The sequence below is a fragment of the Lutjanus erythropterus genome, chromosome 9, assembly GCF_056507025.1.
Source record: "Lutjanus erythropterus isolate fLutEry1 chromosome 9, fLutEry1.hap2, whole genome shotgun sequence".
NCBI lineage: Eukaryota > Metazoa > Chordata > Actinopteri > Lutjaniformes > Lutjanidae > Lutjanus > Lutjanus erythropterus.
The window spans coordinates 14,820,188-14,846,770 of NC_139325.1; the positions used below are offsets into that span (position 1 = coordinate 14,820,188).

Here is a 26,583-nt window from a genome sequence, read left to right on the forward strand (position 1 = left end):
CGCCACATTTACCTTTTTTGTATTACAAAGGATTAAATGTTACAGGTTTATCAGACATAGCAGGCCAGTGATATATCATTACAGGAAATTGAAATTAAATTCAACTTAGTTGAAGTGTGTAAAAGCACCAGTATTAACTTGTTCTAAAAGCCTGCGCGTGTGAATCCGCATTGGTAAAAGAAAAAGATTTGCTCTGACAAAGTGCCAGCCTGGGTGGTTTAATGACATTTTAAGAACTTCATCTGAATATCCCATTGAGCCTAATGAGGGATACATCCTTCCCCCTGGAGCTAAAGTCCTGTCTCTGTGGGAACCAACTGATAGCAGGTAGACTTTGCCCTAAAGGGGAACCAACACTAACACAGGAAGAGCAGCAGGGCAGATTCCTGGCCGTCACAGCGGAGGTAAGACACTTTATCATAGATTGCACCTGTAATGAATTGGTTTATGTGAACAGGCCTAAGTCAAACAGCAATTGATCACTTGGTAAAGACTTCAAAAATACAAGGAGGAACTTATAGCGCTCCATTCATCACATCTCTGAAGTGATGTTTGAGCTATATAGACGAACGGAAACAAAGTCCACTTCATGTCATTTCGATACAATTGTGTTTCCATGTGCGCAAGTATCCTGGTTTTGATCTTATTCAGGATATGGAACACGAGAAACCTGGTTATTCATATCCTTGTATACATGATATTAACAGTATCTGGGTTTCTGATCATCTGCATACAGCTGTATCTTGATCTGTCACCATCTCAACCACTCTGTTCTGTACCAACAAAGGCTGTTCAGAAGGATTAGGTGCCGCAGTATCCTGGTTTCTATTACAGTACTCCGTGTAGAATATCCAGGTTTCTGAAACCAGGATGTGTAAAACATAACCATAACATTGTTCTGGTTTTAGTTTGTGGTGTTGATTTAGAGTGGAAAAAGACAAAATTTTGCTTTAACCGATCATTTTGAAGTAAATATTGATTGCACATTCTATGTCTTTATTCTATAACCATTATGGTTATACATCCATGTTCAGACTGGTTCCCTATTCGCTTTCACTATACATATCTGTCTGCCACCAGGCAAAATTATGTCTCCATGATAGACTATATGAATGACCAAACTCAAACTTTTTCTTCTAATGTTTTCTTCTAATGTTACGCTCCCCTGTACCCCAACACCAACCCAAGCTCTAATTACTGGTTCGTGTGAAGCAATAACAGCTCAAACTATGTTATTACTATGTTATTACTGGGAGTGGGTACCGGTACTCAGTACTGAACAATACCTGCATTTAATCCTTTTTGAGTCCAGATTTAGAAGAAAATAACTTAATTGTATGCTTTGCTACCAAACTGTTTTAAGATCATGTCTATACTACAAAAAAAAAAGGTATCAAATTAAATACGCTATTGGGATTGATCTCTTTTGACACCGCACCTGATGTGTTTGACAACAATAATACCACATGGAAACGCTAGGGGGCTGAAAAGTCTCTGTCAATCAATCAATTATGAGCTACAGCTACACTTCTGTAAAAATAACTTTGTCATATTTGCTGAAACAGTCACTATAGTCTGGCAGTAATACATGAGGGAGATAATATTTGAAAAAATCTGGCTCCTTTGGCTCCTCTTTGTGCTCCTAATGGCATTTTCAAGAATCCATCACACCTGAACAAAAATAACCAATCAGATCCAGCCAGCGTCAGTATTTTAATGACTTGGGAATACGACTCGACTCGACTTGACTCGACTCGACTAGGTCAAAAAATGCCAACGTTTAGAGTTGGAAACTGGTTTTGACTGGTTTTGTTCAGGTGTGGTGGATTTTTGCAAATGCCAATAGAAGTACTAGGAGGAACCAGAGGAACCAGATTATCTGTCTCATATTACTGTCAGGATATAATTTCAGTTTCAGCAAATATGACAAAAAACGTCATTTTATAGAAGTTAACAACTGTAGCTTTGAGGAGGATGAAGCAGGAATCAGAGGTCAAAACGTGGTTGAAGTTGGCAGATGATTTATTATGGCAATGCATTCCACAGTCATTAGTATGTACTGATATTAGTATGTTTTGTTATTTATTAAACCTTAGATAGATTATTATGTAATCCTGATGTGTCTATAACTGCTGTGTGGAAAGTGTCATTGCTTTATTGCAGTTCTATATCAAACAAAATTGGTCATTGTGTAACAGTGATCATAACATCATTCATTTGTTTAATGATTAATCTTTAACAGGAATTTGTTACTCTCCTGTCGTCACTTTATATAAAATAGAGTCCCTAAGTTTCCTATCTGTTTGTCCTTCTTAATAACAAGTGAATTTCCTCTGAGATCAATTAGCCACAACCTATTTGGCCATTAAATATACATACAGCTATATTAAATGGAGGCTCAAGGCCATAATTATGGATGTTTGTCATGGATGGCTCCCTGTGTTTGTGTGATGCATCATTTTGTAATTACCCATTCATTTTTTTTTTTTCCCACACTGACATCGCCCCATTTGCCAAATTAACATCACTCATGAAAGCTCTGATGCTGTTCAAAAGAACGCTTTTATGTCTCAACTGTGACCTGAACTGTACCTGTAACTTTTAACTTTTTTTCACTTGTCAGTTTTGTGCCTCAATTGATAAAAAAAAAAATCTGCAAATAAAATGGATCCAACTCAAGGCAGCAGCAATGGTGGTTATGGACCTCGCCCTCCTCAGTACAGTCTTCAGGACTATGGACGCAGTCCTTACACAGGGATGAGCTATCAGGTTAGTAGCAATATTAGTACGTTTACGTCAGCCTCACAGGAGAAAAGTGAGTGAGGCAGCAAGCTAAAACCATGTTTTCTTCCAATTAATTTTGGATTTAATGTCCAACTATGAGTCAGGCTCACACACTAGGAGCCTTTGATCATCATAAAACCTTCTTAAAACAATTTTGATTCAACATGGATGATTGATTTTCTTTCATTAACACACTTCAAAAAGAAAACTAGGACCTTTTCATGATTTTTGTTCAAAAGTAGAATTTTCCCCAAGTGTTGCTTGATCTACCTGTGTTGTTGTTGTTGTTGTTGTTGCTTTGGATGAGTCAGGTAGGGAAGGGGAACGTTGCAGTGGTCTCCCCTCCTGGCACCTACGATAACATCCATCCTGAGGACATGGAAGCAGCTAGAGGCGTCCAGCAGTACGGTCAGACTCCACCTGACTACTCTCAAGGTTTAGAGGATAGCAGCTTCAGTGATGGTGCCATACGAAGAGGTGAGGGCTCGAGGGAGCAAGGAATGGGCAGAGGAAGCGATAGGAAGTGAGAAAAGATAATACATTTTTTGTTTGCATGGTCAGAGCTGAAAAGGGATAAGCAGTGTTTACTCCCTCATTTGCTTTGCAATGTTTTTCTTAAAATTGATTTCAAATTGAAAATAGTTTCCTGATCTCTGCTGTACCCTGCCTCAGCTCTTCAACTCCCACACAACACAAATCATTTTAAATGAGAGGATGAAATGTGGGTTTGATGAAAACAGAACCATTTTGAAATGTTGTGCAGCATAAACAACCTTCCCTGCCTGTCTGATTCACTCTGGCTGAGTTGCTGTTGTCTATCCTTCTCTTGTTTGACTACCTTTCTATGTGTCTGTGTCTTTGTTTCTGAACAGGTTTCATAAGGAAAGTCTACTTGACCTTGATGATTCAGCTGCTGGTGACTGTTGGGATTATCTGTGCTTTTCTTTACTGGTGAGGCACCTTTACATGAGGGTTTCCCCTCCAAAAAAGAGACAAATCCATGCCAGCCACCTATCCATCTATCCACATTTAGTATATTCTGTCAGTGTGTAAGTGCACCCAACATCCCACAGGACCACAAGTAACATAGTTGTCCTCACAAAACTTACAGCGTTCAGCCTAGCACATAAATATGTGAGGTGAGACAAGACGGTAGAGAATAAAAGTGCATTTCTGCCACATAATATTTTCGCTTGCAGTAGTTTGAAAGCTTTATGTTTTGTATAATGGATGTTGTAGAACACTGCTACAGTAATTTCTTTTCATAAATTGTATTCAGCTCCCATGTGCACAATGCCCTGTCCTCTGTTAATATTTAATAAAATCATTCTACTACCTATCAAATAAAAGGCGCCTCTATTAAACACTCCCCTCTCCCTTTCTCCCTTTTTCGTAACTAACAACAGGGAAACTCTCAAGAGATGGACGTGGGACAACTTCTGGTTCTCCTACACCATGATGTAAGCTATCGAACACATTCAGTTAGATTGTCTAGATGCTGCACAGTCTTGTTCTTTTGGTAACACTTTATAATAACCACCATTAATAAATGCTAAGTTGAAAGTTAATTAAACTTTAGTTAATATTTATTTTACTGTTATCAGACATTCAAATAATCTTTATATATGGTTTATAAACTGAACTTTTTAAGTAATTTATTCACCGCTGACAAAGTATTAGAGCTGTGAAACTTATAACCAGCAATAATAGATATGCAACATTTGGGTAGAGTTTCAAAATAAAGACACAAAAAGTACTTGGCTATGTTTAGGCAACAAATGTGCTTGGGAAGGTTAAAGAAAAGGTCATGCTTTAGGTTAAAATAAATTTGTTTCTTACATAAGTTCACATATGTAACATAACCTATGTAGTTTAGGTATCAGTTGCAGCTTTTTAATAGCCATCCAAAAATTCTTTATGGACGGTTTACAAACTAATTATGAATCATTACCAAAGTGCGACAAATATCTGGTCTGTCTGTGTATGTAATGATTTCTTACAAAGATTACAAATCATTTGGTAATCATTAACAAAGGCTTATATCATCTCTGTCTGGCAGAAACCTTAAATGTCCAAAATTGTTACTTAAATGAAAAAACCCTGCATTTTTCGTTTCATTAAATACTGTGTTGTCAAGACTACAAGCTTTTTAATACTTTTCATTGATTAAATATTTGTAAAACCCACAAACAGATGTAATGCATTACCAGTAGCATTTATTATTTCTGAAAACCAGACAACGTATGGAGATGCGAGATTTCTGCCCGACTGCAGTGATATTATATGTAAAACGTTATGATGCATACAACAATAAACTGTTAGTTTACCAGTGTAATCAGATGTAATTGTGATTGTATTTTATTAGCTATTAAACAATATACAATTTATTCAAGGATTCAAGAGCCTTTATTATCATCATGCAACGCAGGGCTGTGCAGTGAAATTAGAATTATAGTGCCTTCATAATACACATAAAATACAACACAGATGAATAATTAAATTCAGAGTGGCATAGGGTGAAAATAAATGCATATATATGTACATGTATATACCAAGGAAATAATTCTGTTGTGCCTTTTTTGAATTTGCATCAAGTTGAATAAAAAAAGCAGCAGCAAAATAGTGATGATAACATGTTCGACATCTTCACATTAAAAGTTCATAATCTGAGAAACACTGTCCATCACCTGTGACTGTGTTTAAGAACAGCGCGTCCTCCTCAGGTGTCCTGCCAGAGTCTAACATATTGCATTCTGTCAGCTCATTATTTTATATTGCACAAACTAATTATATAATAAGATAAACTATAGCATTACTAATTGTCAGTAAACATAATTAATTATGATTTAATTGTTTGTTGATGATGAGTGATGGTTATTATAAAGTGTTATCCTTCTTTAAATCAGTTTGTCCAGCGACAGATCTCCAGGTGGTGAGTCATCTGAATGAGAATCTTTCTTATGGAAATCCATACAAGTAAATCCCAAACTGTCACCCCAGTCCAAGAACCTGCCAGCTGCACTGTGCATAAATAATGCACTCAGTGAATTCACATATTGAATGCTGTGCTTTTTTCGGTTTATAGCCTGTTTATTTGCTATTTACGATACACTCTATATTCTCTGTGAAATAGGGCAGTGACAGTAGTGCTCATCCTGGTCTTGTCCTGCTGTGACAACCTCCGTCGTCAAGTCCCCCTCAATTTCATCACCCTGGGCCTGTTTGTGAGTAGAAGCAGTACCAGCCAGGCATCAAATTAAACCCCCACCACACCTGCTCTATTTTACTGTTTTGTTTTGTTTTTGGTCATGTATTTACTTTCCATTTGTCTTTCCCTCTTCCTCAGACTATTGCAGAGGGCCTGATGCTCGGCTCGGTGGCAGTGTGAGTGTTTGTTTCCAGGGTTGAATCCCCACCTGATTCTGACTCATTTACACAATAATAACCTATGTGATCTATATCTGATGACCTGTTGGATTTCAGCAATAAAGCCATCAAACCTGATAAGATGTTATCGTTGCTGGTTTACCAAATTAAAAAGGTTTTTCCGGCTGAAGATAAATCAGAAACATCACAAATAGCAATTTTTCTGTACCGGTGCCTGTGTAAACACGAGTTACCCCTTCCATCTGTGAGACGTTTCTTTTTTTAGCAGCTTGTCACTGTGACAGAAGAAGGTATCAGTTGAAGCCTGGCTATCAATAAAACATTCAAATTATCATATTTATAGGACATCGCCATAACTGAAGCTGTACTGTAACTGATATGAAATGAACGCAGGCAATACATTATGCAGTGCACGTCCAGAGGGGGGTCTCTGTCATCACTCTGGTTGAGACACATAACACAGACTATTAGATGAAAAAATACCACATTCCTTATAAGAAAATAATGTTTCCGTTTTAGGATAGAGCACCACCCTACTGTTTGTGTGTGCGCTTTGCCTGCTGACTCGTTAGACATGATGCTGTGGGGTGTCTTTTCCCTCTGAATATCTGTTTGATATTCCTGTCGGCAGGTACTTTCATGCCGAAGCAGTTATGTGGGCTGTGGGGGCCACGGCACTGGTGTCCTTCGCCTTGACGCTGTTTGCCATGCAGTCAAAGGTAAGATCTGTCACACACTCTGAACTCAGTTTGCAGTGCAGCCAAAAGTGAAATTTCATAAACTGCGGCGACTTTGCTTTGCAGTCGGCGGTGAATGTTCATACGCTGAGCTGTGTTTCCTGTGCACTCAAAGGAAAAGTGTTAAGCTGAGCTATTGGCCAGGTTTTCTCATGCAGTGTTTGCTATTTGCAGGTTTAAAACTCTGATGAGTTTGCTGCCCAGGCAAAAACTATGATTACTGCTGAGATCGGTGTATTTGTCAATCAAGTTAATTCCTTGTGTCCAGCGGTGGGACAGAGTTAAACCTCTGGGCTGTCCTCGTGCTGGCTGACGCTCATGCAACAAATCTTTGAGTTCAGAAATGGCCTGGAGCCTTTTGTCGTTTTGCTAAATACACCCTCTTCCTCTTTTCCTCCTGTCTCCTTTCACAATGACCTGTCTAATAAAGCAAGCATGCTCTGAGATTAATCTTTGAAAGATCCCTTTCAGGGAAACACTCAGACATGATGCCCGTCCAGAGAGATGTATTTTAATATTGAAAAGGTAATTTCTGGTGTGTTTGTGCAGCGGCACGCACATACTCTTAAAAAGAAAGAAAATCCAATTGACTTGCATTCCCAATCTCTCACCAAGAATCTAATCTAAAAATTACAATAATAATTGAACAGCTCTGAAATATAAAAGTAGACCCTAAAGTAGTTTCTCCAGCAAGATAGTTTTATTTTATTTTATGCTGTGTACAAAGTAGCCTGCTTTAGTGATGTCACTTGGTTTATATAAAACAGCTTGTGTAAGTGACATTTAAAAGTTGGGAGTTTTTATTAGCAAGAGTCAATGTGCACAAGTGAGGAGACCTTTCGAGAATGACTTCATAGATAGTTTGGCATGCTGCTTCAATTAAAGGCTCATATTCAGAACAAAAGTAATCATACAGTCAGCGGGGCAAAAAATTAGACAAGTGAAATAGATGTAGGCCAAATTCAAATTGCATTCTGAGTCCCTCTTAATTGCTTCTAAATGCAGTTTGGCATTTCACACATTTCGCCACTTATTACATCTGTAGGAGCTGCAGACATTTATTTCTCCTGCTTGGATAAAACCAGCAAGCAGGTGTCTAATGATTATGTTGAGAATATATCTTTGCTTAAATGCTCTCTGCTCATTAATCTGTAGAAAGAAGTCATAGGCATTAGGTTCATAGAGGAGAATGCTGTGATATATATAGATAAAGTGTCTGAACCAGTTTTACCAGTTTATTTTTTTCATGACTTCATGTTCATCTTGCTCTTCATTTGCTGTGTGCAGAGCTTTTTCTATCTCTGTGGTGTAGGTGTCACACAGACAGCCTTGGACAGTAAGCTCACAGCTCCTCTGGGGATCAGTGTTTCTTTGGTTGTTGGTCCAAAAAAATTTTTTATTATACTGTTTATGTTTTTTAGTATGTATTACACAAGTTGAAAGAGTTGAAAGGAGTAGATACACACACAGAGAAGTAGGATATCAATACAAAAACAAACAAAAACAGACAAGCAAAAAAAAAAAAAAAAAAAAAAAAAAAAAAAAAAAAAAAAATCAAATTAGGGGAGAGAAAGAAGACCAAAAAAGATAAACAAGTCTAAAATTAAAAGCTTACCATTGTATTGTCATTTTTTTGCTACATAAAAAAAACAATTTAGAACAAAAGGTAGCTTCATATTTATAGGCTTTATATGCAAATATGATTGTACATATTCAACCCCAATTCCAAGTTAGCACATTGTGTAAAATGTAAATGAAAAGAGAACGCAATAATTTGCAAAAACTTTTCAAGCTATATTCAGTTACATATAGACAAAAGACAAGATATGGAGTGCTCAAACTGATTAACTTCATTATTTTTTTGTAAATATGTATTAATTCTGAATGTGATGCCTGCAACTCATTCCAAAAGTGTCAGTAAGCGTTTGGGAACTGAGGACACTAATTGTTGAAGTTCTGAAAGTGAAATTTGTTTCCATTCTTGCTACAGTCTGGTTTCTCGATTGTCATATTTTACACTTCATAATGCACCACACATTTTCTTTGGGATACAGGTCTGAACTGCAGACAGGACAGTCTAGAACCTCAAGTGTTTTACAGTGAAGCCACAGTGTTGTAACACGTGCAGAATATGTCTTGGCATGGTCTTGCTGAAATAAGTAGTCATGTGTTTGAAAAAGACATTGACTGGATGACAGCATATGTCGTTCCAAAACCTGTATGTGCCTTTTAGCATCAACAGGGGCCTTCACAGATGTGACAGTTACCCATGATGCTATATGGACACAACCATAATATAACACACCCCCCATACTGTCACAGATGCTGACGTTTGATGTTAGTGCCGGTGACAATCTGGATGGCTCTTTTCCTCTTGAGCCCAGACGTCATGACATCCAAATCCATGATTTCTGAAAACAGTCTGAAATGTGGACTCGTCAGACCACAGCACACTTGTTCATTTTGCGTCAGTCCATCTCAGATGAACTCAGGCCCCAGAGAAGTCTACAGACTTTCTAGATGTTGTTGATATATGGCTTTTACTTTGCATGGTAGAATCTTAACTTGCATTTGTAGATGCAGCAACAAACTGCTTACTGACAACGGTTTTCCAAAGTGTTCCTCAACCTATGAAGTATCTTTTATACAATTATGTGGGTTTTTAATGTAGTTTTTCATGCAGCGCTGCTTCTTAATGCAGTTTGACATTTCACACATTTAGCCACTTATTGCTCTCTGAAGGAGCTGCAGACATTTATTTCTCCAGCTTGGATAAAACCAGCAAGCAGGTGTCTAATGATTATGTTGAGAATTTATCTTTTCTTAAATGCTCTCTGCTCATTAATCTGTAGAAAGAAGACATGCATCAGGTTTATAAAAGGGACTGCTGTGATTTAAATAGAAAAAGTGTCTGCACCAGCTTTAGTTTTATTTTTTTTTCCATGACTTCATGCGCATGATCTGTCATTGTGGTATAAATGTCATGCAGACGGCCTTGGATGTTAAGCTCACAGCTCCTCAGGTGATCGGAGTTAGTGATTCTCCTGTAGTAACTGCCATCTTTTTTCTCGCTATGTGAAAAGGGCACGCAGGCCAAAAGGCCACCTCCCCTCCCCTCTTCTGCGTTGCAGTTTGTTGATTAATTATCCGGCATCATTATATCCAGAATCATTAGATTTTCTTGTGTGTTGAGCTGCAATATGTCTTCATCATTTAGTAATCTGCGGCGCCTCACAGCACAGCTGCAATGCAGACGACCTTGAGCGCCCTGGCTTTTATGGCAATGATGAGTGTAAATGAGAGATGTTTTCTGTTTGAAAGGCTCATCACATTCACTGTCTCCCTCTTTCTTCTCCGTCTTTTCTTGCACCAGTGGGACTTCACCGGACTAAATGGGAGCCTGTGGGTGTTTGCGTGGACCCTCTTTTCGTTTGCATTGCTTTGTGCAATCCTCCAATCCAAGGTAGATCGAGGAGCCACAGTGTTTACACCTGTTTGCAGTGAGAACATGTTTGAAATGAACTGCAGTAGTGTGCAGTTGGAGGCAGACAGTACATACAGCCTCAAAGCTTTTATCCTCAGGATGTACTGGCACTGACCTGTGTGCAGAACAGACTATAAAGAAGAAAGCATGCACCCTCAAACCTCTCAGGAGTTGCACTGATCTCAGACTGATGTATTTAAATATACACGGCTGTTTATTCTGACGGCTGTTAGTGTTTCAGCCTTAAGCAGGGAATTTACAGATATAAGCATCCCACTGATTTTTAACTGCGATTTTTACACGGCAACAACTGAACTGGAACAAAAAATAAACACTGCTTTCTTAAAGCATATTGTGTGCACCCATTATCAGCCTTGATTATCATATTTACCTTACAGAACAACTAGAATGGAAAAATGGATAAAAGGAAGCAAAGTATACTCATTTTTTTAGCTACGGTTTAAGGGTGAGGCTGAATTATTGTGTCTGCAGGAAGCACACTTAATTGTTTCACTAAATAACAAACATTTAATTTAAATGGTAAAATAGAGATTTTTTAATTACACATTCCCCTTGTATAAAGTCACTTATGTTGCTGAATGCTGATTTTGTGTCTCTGATTCTTTCAACAGTATGTCCACATCACATATGCCTGCCTGGGAACCTTGCTGTTTTCTTTAGTAAGTACCCTTAAACTTTAAAAGTATAGTTCATATGATTTAATGTGGGGTTGTATGAGTTATTGATAGTAGTGTGTTAGCTACAGCAGATGGTGGTCGGCATGCCCCCAGTTTGGAGAAGCAGAAAGGGACACTGTCATGGAAGCTGGGTAATGTTTTGCTGGGGACGGGGTCAGCAAGAAAAGGTATTGTAGCCACCTAAAAAAGGTCAGCCTAAAAAACAGTTTAATTGTACACTATATTTTCACTGTTTCACCTTGCTGTCAGACAGGCTTTTCAGACAGGAAATTGCGGTTGTACCAGCCAGATGTCACTCTCTCCAAACAAACCAAACTCCTTGTGTGAAATCAGTAATTTTACCTCAAAGACCACAGGAGTTGCTGGTCTGTCGTTGCCTTGATATGGTAGTTAACTCTGTTAATTGCGTGAATCTCAAGTGTTCTTTTAAATCACAAAAGTCATGCAATAACACAGAAAAACGAACAAATCAAGGCTGCTTGTAACACGGTGGTTTCCTGCCAGGCTGTCTGACAGCAAGGTAAAGTGGTGAAAATACTCTAAATATAGCGTACACATAAACTGATATTGATGTTTTTAGCTGGATTCCTCTGAGGTGGTTAAAATAACTTTTGCTCCTGACCCTGTGCACAGCAGCACATTGCTTAGCTTCTGTGGTGATGCCCCTCTCTGCTTCTCCAAACAGGGGGTGCGTTGACCAAAATCTACGGGGGGTAATACACTAACTATCAATAAGCACCTCATAACTCCACTTTAAATAATCCAAACTATCAATTTATTGATACAATATGGTTTTCTGCAACTCAAGTTGAATGGAAAATATACTGAAAAATACCCCTTTAAATGAAAGAAACCATCATTACAGTAAAGAATGTGTGTGTTAATGTGAAGTTAATGTGAAGTGAATGTATGGGATGTGAGATGTGATCCCAGGGCCATGCAGCCTGCTTCCAGTGTCTGTCACAGTAGTTAGTGTAAAGAGAGAGACTCTGATGTCCTCGTGCCCTTTTAATTTCAATTATGCACCGCTTAACAGCAGTAGGCTTCATTTTCACAGCCACCTCTCCGCGTGCCATTGGCATTAACAGCAAATGTTGTGACCCATCTCGTCAGCTGGTGGAACAAACTGCGACTGCACACAGAGCTGAACAGGCTGTCAGCAGCGAGTCACAACTTATTTTCAGCTGCACAATTCCGACTACTCAAGTATTTACATGGCCTGTTTATCTCCACAGTCCCTTCTCCTTCAAAGATAAGAAATACTTCCCCTTGTTTCCTTTCAGACCGACTCTTGTAACCGGCTCTCCGTCTCTTTCATCACACTAACGCGCTGTCTTCAGATGTCAGTGTTGAAGCATCTCCTCGCTCTCTCTGTCTCTCTGCAGTATTTGGTGTTTGATACTCAGCTTATCCTGGGTGGGAAACATAGGAAGTATGAAATCTCTCCCGAGGAGTACGTGTTCGCTGCGCTCAGCCTCTATTTGGACATCATCAACCTGTTCCTCTTCCTGCTGCAGCTCATTGGCCTCTGCCGCTAACACTGAACCTCCATGACAGGCCACCATACAGAAGCACTGAAACTCTTCTGGCACACAATATCAAACTGTGTAGTAAATCATGCATCACATTTCTACAGAATGAAGATTCCCAGCCCACTGTTAATCCTACAGACATCTGCTGTCATACTTCAGTAAGCAGAGATGACTGTGATTTTTCCAAGATATAGGATTGGGTAACACTTTATTTTGAGGGGTCTGTGTAAGACTGACAAGACAATGTCATAAATATGAGATCACATCTGTCAAAAACATGCAGGAGTCTATGAATGTTTATGACTGTCTTTAAGTATAATTGGGTCAACTATGTCTTTTTAATGCAGTTTTTTTTTTTTTTTTTTTTTTTTTAGTTTTTTTTTGTTATGAAAACTAGACATTAACTAAGACAACATAACCTGTCATAATCATGCCATAGAGCACTTCAGTATCAATGTTTTTTAAAAAATAAATAAATTAAACTGCCTATATGTGGTTGAGTTTGACACTGGCTGTCATGAGACCATTATCATAAAATTTTCCTTGACGTCAACTACGGTAGTACACTTTGGATTTGGTCTGATGTCATTTAGTGTTATTACACTGTCATATAATTGTCTACCAGTGGCCTGGCATTAAGATGCCATAGCTAAATAGTTCAAGTTTGATCATTTGAAAAAGTAGAAGAGGAAGAGGAAGAACAAGGCATACTTTGTTAATCCCTGATGGGAAATTACATTTTTCACACAGTTGTAATTTTGTACATACATTCACAGGCACAAAATACACGTTTATGGCAGTTTATGTTTTCTTTGTTAATGTCAAGTTATCATAACAAAGACACTGGCAGGATGGGTTGTCTCTGTTAATGGTTGTCATAATAAATGTCAATTTAATGTTAACAATTACATAATTGACTGACTGGCATTTAATGGTAACAAATCCTTAACATTAAAGACTCCTTCATGTTCATGACAGGTGTTATGTCATGGTTATGATGGGGTTATGTCAATCTTATGCACACTGCTTCAAATAAAGTGTTACCCAGGTTTGTTTTCTCAGACCTCAGGTTTTATATTATGCACTGCATGCAAAATGCATTTTTAACTTCAGGGTACCATATTTGTGATTTTTGTACTGCACTAGCATGTAAATCTACCTACATTGATGTGCTTAATATTCTATTGTTTTAATATCACACTTGAACTTAGGTTCTATTGTTATATTCAGTTTTGTATAGTAAGAAATTAAAAGAAGTAAAGGCAAATAGAAATTGACTGAACAATTTAGCCACTGAACTATTAATTTACGGTATTACGGTCACATGTTCAGATATCCTTTGAGTTGTGCTGTATTTACAAAAGTTTTAACAGTCTTGCTGTTGAAAAGATCAAATTGTGTCATTTTCCCTCAAGTTTATGGGAAGCATAAAGATACTTTTGGAAAACCAGATTCCAGAAACCAAACTAACTCCATTAAAGGACAGAATCTGTCAGCTTCAGCACTCCCATAAAAACAGGTGGGTGAGTTTTTTTTTCTCCAAAATATTCTGTTTGCTCAGAATGTGCGTATCTCATTGACCAAAGTCAAACACACATTAAAACTTAACACATAGTTTATTGGCATCACACATCAAACATTTTTCATATAAAGAGGGAATGTATCAAGTATAGACTATGAAAGTGCAAATAGCATTTCAAGGATTAGTTGCTTTACAATAGAAAATCTCAACGAGTTACAAAATGTTATATGCCATTTTAAAATAAATCACCTGGACATTAGAGGTGAAATACAAAGGAAGTACAAATTCCATTTAGACTTAAACCCATTTCATGCACAGCGAACTGTTACACAAAATGTGTTATCTCCTCTGTTTAACCCACTTATATTAGCCAAGCTCCACTAACCATATGGCACTCACAGTTTCACAACTTCAAGACACTTGTCAAAGCATCGCTATCTTTAGGTTTAATGTGGCTCTATACATCTGCTAGAAAAGCAAAGGTAATTTACTTCAGTCAGACATTAGTCTGTACAAAAACACAATTAAACGTCTTAAAACACTGATCAATGTGTTCCATTTGATACTGATTACTGGTGATCCATTTTCAGATCTATTTCAAATAAATACCTACTTTATATTGCAACTTTCCTCCATTTTAGTGTCTTCAGGTAAGATACATGATACACATACAGTAGGTCAACTCATTCCAAAGTCAATACAGTGATTTTAGTTTCTAAACCACAGAAAAACCAACCATTTTGAAATGCAGACTAAGCCCCTCTGCACAAAAAAATGAAATAAAAACTTTTTCAAAATATTTGGGAACAAGATTTGAAAGTATGACATTAACCATTACCCATTAAACCAAACCATATAAAATCAGTATTATCCATTAACATAATACTACTAGAACCAACAAAAAGCCTCATGCTACAAATATTCTGATGGAAAAAGATCTCATGTTTGCACACTATAAACTTAATGAGAGAAAAAACTTTAAGGTAACAGGTGTTTGTCTTGTTTACATTGTAAATACTGTGTAATTAGCACTCAGAAAATGTGTGGAAAAAAATTAAATAATGGTGATTGACATAAAGGCACTGAATCTCTAACTGCGTAGAGAACTGTTACAAAGACATGGACTCCCCATGTGTTTGAGATGCAACACACATTCATGAATTCTCCATGCATTATACCCCACAGCCTGGGACTTCTGCAGAGCTCAAAGAAGGCTTTGCTTATGTTACACTTAAATAGAAACCAGAGATAAATTACAGTGACTTGGGCTTGATTAATTAATTCACCAAAGTCTGAATGTGATTGCCTGATTAGCTCTTTCACTGGCCTTTCCTGCAGTGTATAAACACGACTGCTCACTGTCTACTTAGTGTGTCACGCTCCACACTTCACTGCAGTAGTCTAACATTAATTTAAGCGAGCTACAATGGAATTCAGAATATAGTGAACTGAATGACACTGAGCAGCCCCTCTGGGCCTGTCAGCATTTGCCGTTTTTGAAGATCAGAAGACATTTTTCATTGAAAAGTGTGTTAGGATCGAGGCTTTGAGACGAATGAGCATTGTCAACTCAATTTTGAAATGTTTCCGAGCAGGCCACTGACTTCTCATGTGAATGATTAATCTAAATTGTTTTGTGTGAATGTTGAACAACCACTGTGGTCTTAAACTGCAGATTTACACAGCGCACTACAGCTTTCAGATTTGAAAATATCACTCAGCCACAACCACAAATAAAAATATGGCTCGTGACTTTCACATTTAAGTTCGGCTGAATGGTTGAGATTGTAACAAGCAGGCACAATTTGCTCTGAAGAATCCACTTGGTGACTGCAAATTGTGCTTTTGCTAGTCAGTGTTTGGCACCTAGAAAGTAGGCAGATTTGGACAGGAGCGAGAAACTATTTTCCAGCCTGTACCCCCACAGATTGAATATTAGAGCAAAATCTGCTCATCTGTACAGTTGAAAAACCTCTCTCAGACCTGACTCAGACACATACAGTAGGCTTTTACTCCAGTGGAAGAAAAAGAAAAAATACCTGCACTATGCTTAAGACTATAAATCTCCTCTAAAATTGATTTCAGAAAAAGCAAGTTACTCATATTTCTATCAGCACAGATTCACTGTAGGAACTTTATCCTTGAAAACTGCTATCAAATGTAATCTCTCCTTCAGTTAGTGTTTTCCTTGCAGGAGGGCTGGTTGTTGGGGGGATGACGATACAGTAAACGCAAGAAACCAATCTAACTGCAGTGCTAGACTAAGTCTAAATACTTCTTCCCCCATTTACCCATAAACACATTCTTCATTCTGTTTACATTCCACCTGAACAGCTACTACGCATATTCCTCAAATCTCTAGTGTTTTTTTGGCCTTTCTGAAAAATCTCCTTCCCCTCTCAGCCAATCACTTCATACCAAGTGCACTTGGTCCTCCCACTCAGACGAGCTGGTGCTGGGCAGCTGGTCAGATATGGAGTCACATTGTGGTGTGTCGACATGGCAGACCTTCGAGCCGCCCCGCTCAGCGTGGTCTCCGCTCATGTCGAGGGTGCCCATGTAAGGTAGTGGCACGGTGTCCACCCCAACCAGATCTAATTGCGTGGGCCTCTCGGCAACAGCACACTCCTTCTCCTCCATGTCGCTCAGTCTCTGAGAGCAGAAACCCACTTCTGACATCATTTCCTGAGGTTTCCTGGTTTCAGGTAGGACAGCGCCACCTTTCTCGTCATTCTGCAGGCACCCACCTCCACCTGCATGGAGCGTGCCGAGATTTGAGTCCGTGTCAGAGGAGGTTGAAGGGACCAGGGTAATACCTTGAGGATTCATGTCATGGAACCATGCCATTATGTTGCCCAGCAGGTTAGCGTTGGCTGCTAACGCAGAGGAAGAGGAGGGGTCGTGACTGCCGCATGTGGTAGAATCTATGGTGTCACTGGAAGAGGAGAAGAGGCCTGTCGAGGAGTTACTGCCGCCTGGAGCCACTGGTATCGGCACAGAAGCTCTATGGGCCCGGTGATGGCTGTCACAGTGCTGTACGGTGGTGTGTACAGCGGTGGTGGCCGAGTACTGGCTGCTGATGTTGATGTTGCCAAGTCGAGCCAAGTTATCTCCCAGCTCCAGCAGTTCTGAGCTGCTTAGGGAAGCTCTGGGGAGGACCTCCACACCTGGAGCGCTCTGTTCAAGCCTAGAAGGCAGGGAGGTGCCGATAGCGCCGAGTGAAGCTTCGTTGGCAAGAACATCATGGCTGGACCCGCTCCCTGCCATCCCCGAGTCCTGAAGTGACAGCTGAATGGCCAGGAGAATGTTCGGGTCATCGTCATCCAGAGAACCAAGACCCTGCAAGAAAATACAGTGTGTCAGTGACTCAGGCGAAACCAATATCATCCAGTTACAGACACCAGCAGTGTTCAACTTGCACCGCCTATTGGCAAAGAAAGTAAAAGCAGCAGCAGGTTAGAGCTGCAGATGTAGACAGGCTGTGTGTCATCTGCAGAAAACAATGGCTGCTGCTGTTTTGACACTTGTGCCACCTGCAGGCAATGGCAGTTTCTTTTTTTTTATATATATATATATAACTGCTGTGTTGCTGTCTGCTGTATGTATGTGTAAGGCTTTATCTATAAAAAATTCTACAGTGGTCAAAGATAAGGCTGATAATATGTTATGTGCATAATTTAACTGTGTGCAAATGACAATAACAGGAAGAAGTGTATTAGACTTTTAAAACATGTTGTCTTGAGACTGCCTTGACAATAAATAAATAAATAAATAAATAATAAAGTGTGACCCAACTGGTCAAGCAAAATGTTGTTAAAACAGCATTATCTAGCCACAGTGAGTGAAATGAAAAAAAGTCCTTCAATCACTTTAGCTAAATTAATGCAGCTCTTTTTTGACAAAGTCTGAAAAGTTTTAATGGCTGAAATGGTAACATTAACTCACCATCAGAGGACCTTGTCTGCGTCCACCTACAACATCCTGCGTGTCTTTGTAGAAAAGGAAATGGACAAAAACACGTACAGTCAAATACTGTCATTAGACGGAATACAATTTAACTCATTGCTAATTACCACTTTTAGGAAAATCATCTTCAGTTTGGTAAACGCTGCACAATAGTAAAGTCATAGCAACATGAAAGACTATGTGCCTTCAGCGTTTTCCCCAGAAATTCACTAATTTAGTATCTGAAATCAATTAATCCTCTTTGGCACAACAGAAGCCACTACCTGGCTTCAAAACTGCAAACTCTGTCCATCTTTGATTCCACACAGCCAAAAACAAAGCAGCACTCTGATGGACAAGTCTGATGGATTTGAAATATTGGCTTGCTGAACTTCAGCAGTTGTGGTTTTCCAAAGTTTGGGCCAGTAGCCTAATTAGGGCTCTGTGTGAATCAGTTAATCAAAACAGAGAGAGGATGACTGGATCAATGTAGTTTAATTTAATGGATATGTATTATTTTATCATTGATTAGAAAACCTGGCAATCGCACTAGGACAGTTTGCATTAACATTGTATTTAATTTGACATTTGCAGAGTTTCTGCAGGTTTCAACAAGTTAAATTCAAGACTTTTAAAAACATTTTTAAGACCATTATGAATGCAATTTAACCTATTTCATGTCCATACTACAAAATAATCTATGAAGGTTTTAGTGATGTCAGGGAAACAGGGAACATGCTTTGAAATAGCTCACGTCTTTTTTTCAAAAACAGTTAACAGCGAGACTGAACAATGAAACTTTATAGAAGTAATGTTAACTTAATCCAGTCAATTTTTAAAATCTGTCAAAATCATATGTAAGACATTTTAAGGCCTCAAATTCAGATTACTGGATGTTAAGACTTTTTAAGACCTCACAGACACCCTGATTTGTATGTGCGTGTGTATTCACACACGCACATACAATGAGGCTGGAGACTGTCTGCAGCTTATCATGCATACTACTGGACCCATTAGTCTAATATTTTTTATGTACATTTCTGACTATAAATTTAAAGACCTCTCATGTTTGCAGTGATTCACAATATAAAAAAATAATATAAAATCTTATTTAAAATCTCTATATATAACCTATTTGACTCCTCTCTCTTCTTAACTGGCCAGTAGGGGTTAGACTAAAACAAGGCTTACCTACTAGCAGTGCTAGGGAGTAACTATGTAATTAAATTACAAAACAAATGTAACTGTAATCTGTTAAAATATGTAATTAAATTACTGTTACTCGTCAAAGTGCTCAAGATTGCAAAGGGGTTACATCTGAATAATCTATTCAGGTTACCTGGTGGAGATCTGCACTCTGAGTGCACATATAGCCATATATGTTGTATTCATCCTCCTTATTTCCCTACATATCTCTACTTTCACGATCACAAAAAGGCAAAAATGTCTTTATATGCTGTGTATATATATGCACATATTTAAAAACAGGCCAATCAGAACTGAAATTGTAGTTTCACATCATCCACCTGTACAATATCATCGGGCTATAGAATTAGTTACTGGAGAATTTAACTGCAAATAACAAACTACCGACAAGTAACCCAGCTGATGAATGTCCACACGTGAGATTAAAGTCTACTACTGAGAACAAAAGTGAGTTACTCTCCCTCCCGAGGGAGAGTCCTGTACGTCCACTGCAGTACCTGAAGTGCTGTCGCTGGGGTCATCAGGATCAGGTGTGTTGCTCCGGAGGCTGGACATGTCTCCTCGCCTCCGCTGTCTATGTCTCCGTCTGTACTGGAACTCTGCATATTCCTTAAAACAACCATTACATCATCAATTAACACTTTATTTACATATTTACATCCTTTTTTTAAAAAATGCATGATTTTTTTTCCAGCCTATGCTGATAATTGCTTGCTTCTTATGGCTGATAACTTGTAGTTTATGCACACCTGAGGGTAGGAAAGGCTAAGATGTAATGAGCAAAGGTGGATGATTTAATATTCTATTGTTCTGACCAAACCAAATCTCACTGAAGTCATGATTACTTCAAAACAAAGAACAGTTCAAACTCTTCAATTGTCACTTCATATTGCTAATCTGAGGCTACAGTTGTACATTTACTTAGATTCATATATAAGTTTTTGTGTTAGAAACATTTAATAGCTTAAATATGTAAACTGGTAAATTTGATTCAAACAGTTTGTTTCAAATGTGATCTGAGTCTTATGTTATGATGTTTAGATCAGCACCTAAGGGACTAATTCAAACCCTTTAATCTCCAAACCAGGCGTTCAGTCTAGACTCAATCCAAGCGAAGTGTGTGCCTGTGCACGCACACACACTGGAAGGGAATGGGAAATGAAGCAATATGAGGCCTGAAGATCAGATATTTGAAAATACAACGTTTGTATGCCTGACTAATCTCAGAATCAATCAGAATACCTTATCAAACGAGAAAGTGATGCTAATAAAAAGTCAAGTCAATTAAATATTAATTTACTGGCAGGTTTTAAAAACACTCACCAAAATGAACTAAAAATACATAGTTTGTCCTGGTTCCGCTACAACTGGTATGAAATGATGTAACACCCCACATTTAACTTGACTAGAAGCCATGTTTATAATGCTGCACGTTCACTGCATTAGAAGTAGTGAGACCATGTAGAATATCTTTTCTTATTATGACAAACAGCGACACTCTAATTTGATATTTCTAGCACGTTGTCACTCAGGGGAGTTAAAATGAGGTAGAATCAATTAACACAGACTGTGTCTCACACAGCGTGTCCAAATGAAATGACAAAAAAAGCACTATAGAGTAGTTGGTCTTAGCATATGCATGTTTGTAATTATAGGATGTCTGGATATCTGAGTGTGTGTGACGGTCCCTTGTACTAATTTAACAATGTTGATATCAGTGACACAGATACAGATCAAGAGACTAAGATCCAATGATATGACTGCATCAGACAATGGATGATAGAATACGGCTTAAAAAAGTCATAAAAGAAGTTTTACAGATGTGAAAGTAAACTAGCATGAAACCAGAGTTGCAACAATTAATCGATTAGCTGTCCAAAACTATTCAAAATTAACCGAGAAAATGATCAACAAATTAATCGCCAGTAAAAATAATTGTTAGCTGCAGCCCTACCTTAAACATTAACATTTATTATTTTTTCACTTTGTATTTGTTTTATTAGATGTCTTTGGAACTGTCTTGATCCAAATGCCTCAGAAGGAACATGCTGTTTGGATGTGTAGCATAATGAAGTTGATATTGGAGTTGAAATCTGACTTTTGCTGGAATATGGAATTTTGGAAGCAGCAGGGAGCCAATCATGTATGGCTTCCATAGAAAACTATAAAAAAACAAGTGTTCTTTAGTTAGTTTAGTCATACTTCACTACATATGTAGTCTTTCAAGTTGAAAACAACACAGTGTGTGTCAGGAATCTAAGTTTGACTTCAAACCAGGCTCAAGTTATTTTGGAAATAATTCTACAAAATAAGAATCATAGTTTCAGGGTTCTGTTTCAAGCAGTCGGTACTTGTACTGGTCAACTGCAAAGTGAAAGTAAATGTCACTCTACTGCCAACCTAGTGTCTGTATCGCTGAATGCATGGCTATTCTAGGGTTTGATTGTAGACCAACATGAAAAGGTTACATACACTGAATTTGCACATCTGCATACCAATGCGTCCAGAAATAATCAAACTGCGTTCTCCTTTCAATCATCTCATACATTTGCAAAAGTCATTGAGTCACACTCGTATAATCAAAAGCCTGCCACCCAAACTCTGTCTTTCATGTTTCCAGCACTCTAAAAATAGCCCACTATGAAGTGATCTGCAGGCATTGTAAGAACCATGGAGCAGACCATCTGTAGCTGTGCCTGTGAGGCAGTGTCATCAGGCTTTGATTATTACTACGGCGTCCCCATTAACTACTGCAGCTGAGAGACAGAGGCCCTTAATTAGGGGACCAAAATAAAAATCTACTTTTTTAGAGTGGCACGTTGTTCAGCATCTGGTGTCAACATTTACTGTGAACATCCTCACAAATACACGTGCCAAAATAATTTTGTTGACAAGAGAATATTGCAGGCTTGTTTGTTATTTAAATCATGTAAGAGGAGACGGGGGTAGAGGTGAGACGAGCATCTCACCTGAGGTTTACTATGATAATTTGTTCTTTTGAAGATAAGCCATGTCTTTGTAGCGTGTGCTTAATTAAATCTTTTCTTGTGCCTCGTACACTTAAGTGGCTGTGTGTGCTTCAGTTTGCTTGTATACTACATTGTCAGAAGAATCAATAATGTTAAAGCACAGTGCAGCAAACAAACAGATAGATTAAGGTCTGACAGAGATGATCGTCGGCTAAAGAGACAGATGGAGTTTGCAGCTACTTCCAATTAGGATAAACATTGTGGTAAACTGTTTTACAAAGCTAAGTGCTTTTTCACTTTTCATGTGACAAGTGATCACTGAAAGAGCTGTACCTGTAACATCATGTCATGAGGAATAATAATTTATAATGTACAGACAACAGAGGATCTGCCTGGATCACATAGGAACTAGTTTCTGTTGCCTTGTCAAAGTATAGCTCCAATTCCAAAAAATTTGGCACTGCAATGAAAACATACAGAATGCAGTGACATGCAAAACCTTTTTAATCTATACTCAGTTAAATACAGTACAAAGACAAGACATTTAATGTTCAAACTGATAAATTTTGTGGTTTTTTTAAAATATACACTCATTCTGAATTTGATGCCTGCAAAACATTTAAAAAATTTGGGACATCTGCATGTTTACCATTGTGACGCATCACCTTTTTTTTTTTTTTCTTCTTCTTTTTTCTAAACAACACTCAGTAAGTGTTTGGGGTGTCTGAGGACACTAATTGTTGAAGTGAAAGTGAAATTCTTTCCAATCCTGGCTTGATATAGCTACTCAGACTAACAACCTATGGCAGGGATGTCAATAACAGAAGGGGCAAAATTTGCGGGCCAAACAGGATTAACATTTATTGATCTAAAACTATATTTTATTCAGAAATATGAATTTGAACAGCCAGACTGCAACAACTTTTTCCCCAATAAAATGAAATTTTAAATATTTTTTTTCTTCAACAATAACATAAAGCAAAATGAGAATACTTACGCTCAGAATATTTAAGCTCACATATTAAACTCACATATCCGATCAGCAACAGTATTTCTGCTGAGGCTTACTTTTGAAAATGCTTGCTTTTTGTCTGGACACGAGACGTCGCACACTTTAATTAGCTTCACTTTGTGATTTTGCTTTTATGAACATAGCCTGCTGTGACACCAGACTCTTTTTAAACTCTTCTGCCTTCTGTAGCTTCTGCTTTTGTACTTGTCCTGATGTTATGTCTCATAGTGCTGTTTTATATTATATTCTTTAATTATGGTCTTAGTAACTCCACAATCAAGGCACACAGGTTTACCTCTGATGTCGACAAACATGTATTCTGCCTCCCACCTACTTTGAAAGTCCCTGTTTTCAAAGTCCACTTTTTGTTTGGCCATTTATTTTGGGGGCTAGCTGAAGTGTCACTGTAAAAGTGCTGACTGATGCATTCATCTCCTGACCACTGATCCGTGTGTCATTAAAGCAGTGGGAGGGGTTGGTGCACAGGTCTTGACTTGTGCGGCAGCTGTTGTGGTGCATTGTGGGATCTGTAGTATGGGTGGTGGGAGTGCTATTTACCGGCGGGCCATTCATAATAGACACATGAAATTACCTTGCAGCCCTTAAATAATTGTATTGCAGGCGGGATGTGGCCTGTGGGCCTTGAGTTTGATATGTTTGATCTAGGGTCTCCGTTTTCATATTTTACATTTTATAATGCATTACACTTTGTGCATTAATTGGGCCTTCACAGATGTGATAATTAGCCATGCTCACACCCCTATGCCATCACAAATGATGGCGTTTGAACTTTGTGCTGGTAACAAGCTGGGTTAAGAAATGGTGAAGGTCTATCCATCATCTATCCTGAGAGCGTTTTTAGGATTTTGAGCTTCATAGTTCACTAGTCCAATGTTTTAGATCAAACTGCTATTTTGTCATAAACATGTTAAAAAATAATACATCCCTCTTCAACCGATATATTAAATATATTTTATATTTTATATTATTCTTATAAGCTTATATTTGGTTCACCAAAATTGACCACTTTGAGCGCAAAAAATCAGGAACAGTTGTGTTCAATATGGCCGACCTCCAAATTGATGATGTGCTTTAAAAAACACACTAAACATATATATACTTGTCCAGCAGCAGCCTTTTATTCAGTAACCCTTAAGTAAGCAAAAGCTTTACCTCTGCCTCACCGCATGATGCTGAGCAGGCAGAGGAGAAGGATTTTGAAAATTCATTTATCAAACTGACAGACTGATGTTGTCATTTGTTTTCCTGTCAATAGGGAAATGCCCGCTTTATGCTGTTAAAAGATGTGCACAGTAGCTCCAGAGGCTTAGGTTTGATGTAAGATTTGCATATTCGTGTCGTGTTTTTAACACTTCAGAGGGACTCAACAGTAAGAGCCTTAAGGAGTGATGGAGCTGTTGTGTTTCCGATGAAAAGCCTGTATGTTTACAAACTGCAGCAGTCGAGAAACTAAACACTAATGGAAACTTAGAGGAGTAACTGCAGTGTACTGACTTATGCACCGCTATTGAGTGCATGCATCAAGCTTTGCAGAAAAAGGAGGCAGGTCAATAATCAAACCATTATGTGGTCGACAGTTTTATGACTGTAAAAGTTAACTACAAATGCCTGTTGCTAATGCACAATGATCGGGAGCAACCTGCTTAGGTGTTTGCCAGAGAACTGTGCTTTAAATCATTCCAACTATGTGCACAGGGGAACACTGAACCATCTGGCTTGTTCTGGTGTGTTGAATAACATGGTGATCTTTGGATCATCATGGTTTGTCAGTGCTGCTGTAACACAGCCAAAGTAAAAACAGCAAAAAGATTTAGATCTACACACTGGCTTTTCTGAAAGGTATAATAGAGGGATACATCATTTAATTATAGAATGATCATGACTTAAGTTTTTGCAATTAATTATACCTGTTTATTACAGCATCAAATCAAGTGTTTACTAGTCACAGATAAACTATCTGACCAATCGCAGGTATCTGTTTGACTGATTAACCACTTTCAGCCTCAAACATCGGTATGATTACTGACCATTCCCTGGAGCTGACAGCAGCACACTGGCTGGACTATGGGAGGTAACTCTGGAACTGTCAGACAATCACTAAGCTCGTCTGTTAGACGTAAGAGGTATAACTTGGGTTTATTTTCGTTGGTGAGCAGACACATCGAGTCGCAAACTGAGTATTTTGGTTTGCTCCATGGGATCCTGAAGATGGTTCTTTTAAGAAACAGACTCATTCATTGTTAGTTAAACTGACTTCTTTTGAACTGGTTTTGTATTGAGTACTCACTGTATAATCCGCTGTGTTGAAATGCAAATTCTTGTGTTCTGTGTTGCTCGTTGATTACTGGTGCTTTTTGAAATACCAGCTTATTAGTGACTGTTACGGGGCCATGTATTTAAAGGCATGGTCCTCTGCAAGGTTGACTGGTACAAAACCAAAAATTTTACCTTTGTCAGATTTGCCCTCTTGACTGGAGACCCAGGTCCTTGTGAAACCACTACAGTACCTCACCATTTTGCATTCCATTATATTATCAGGCTTCTCAACTGGAATTACTTGCTTAGAGGGATAATAATAAAAATCACTCCCACCTAGATTTTTTTTTCTGGTTCATGATGTTTAGTTCCAGATTTATTTTGGCATTTATTGCTTTGACTTAGATCAGGTGTTTTCAAAGTACCAGCCAGTGGCCCTCAAATGTGACATGAAATGCGTGCGCTATATTTCATCATCCCATTTCAGCACTTTAACTTTCAATAGCCTACATTTAATGTACTGCTGAGCTACTGTGTCAAACTACACCCCCCTAAGAAGCGTCTGTCAGGTTAGGAATGACAACCTTTAGAAAGCTACTGCTTGCATAGCAACTAGTGGTGCAGGAATAACATTCACTTATCAATGCTGCTGCTGTATTTTGGTGGACAACTTGGCAGTTTAATGTAGAAGTGAGATGAAAAAGCCATCACAGAAAAACACTGTATGGTGGAGGTGAAAAGGGAGTGTCAGGAAAAATGGCTCAAATCTTACTTCTTACGACCTCTGGGAAGTGATCTGCTTTCAAGTTCACAGGTTTTCCTGAGTAGCCTGTGATCATATGCTGGCTCTCTTATTTGGCACTCAGTCAAAAAAAACATGAGAACCCCTGACTTATAAGCTCAGTTCAACTGTTATCCAGTTTAAAATAAAGTCAAGAGTTGGAGGGGGGTGTTGATATCAGCTCATTAACTGGCTATTAGCTTTTTCCTGCTCCAAATTATTGTTATTATATCTTAGCTATTATATCCC

General features: G+C 38.4%; 2 protein-coding genes across 3 annotated transcripts in view; one reads left to right on the forward strand and one right to left on the reverse strand.

Moving 5' to 3' along the window:
- The first annotated feature begins 318 nt into the window (after positions 1-318).
- LOC146321194 (protein lifeguard 1) lies at positions 319-12,978 on the forward strand. The gene is made up of 11 exons (XM_084726247.1): positions 319-404; positions 2,624-2,769; positions 3,096-3,261; positions 3,657-3,735; positions 4,191-4,244; positions 5,918-6,008; positions 6,131-6,168; positions 6,803-6,890; positions 10,282-10,371; positions 11,025-11,072; positions 12,476-12,978. Exons 2-11 carry the CDS (start codon positions 2,665-2,667, stop codon positions 12,626-12,628), a joined length of 912 nt encoding a protein of 303 aa, XP_084582373.1. The 5' UTR covers positions 319-404; positions 2,624-2,664; the 3' UTR covers positions 12,629-12,978.
- A 1,241-nt stretch (positions 12,979-14,219) lies between these two features.
- ankib1b (ankyrin repeat and IBR domain containing 1b) overlaps positions 14,220-26,583 on the reverse strand; it is a 41,329-nt gene continuing 28,965 nt past the window's right edge. For both annotated transcript variants that reach the window (XM_084726248.1, XM_084726249.1), the window contains exons 18-20: positions 19,793-19,904; positions 18,090-18,133; positions 14,220-17,483 (exon numbers count right to left, since the gene is read on the reverse strand). In XM_084726248.1, coding sequence (XP_084582374.1) covers positions 16,557-17,483; positions 18,090-18,133; positions 19,793-19,904 — 1,083 coding nt within the window. In that variant the 3' untranslated portion in view covers positions 14,220-16,556. The remainder of the gene's footprint in view (positions 17,484-18,089; positions 18,134-19,792; positions 19,905-26,583) is intronic.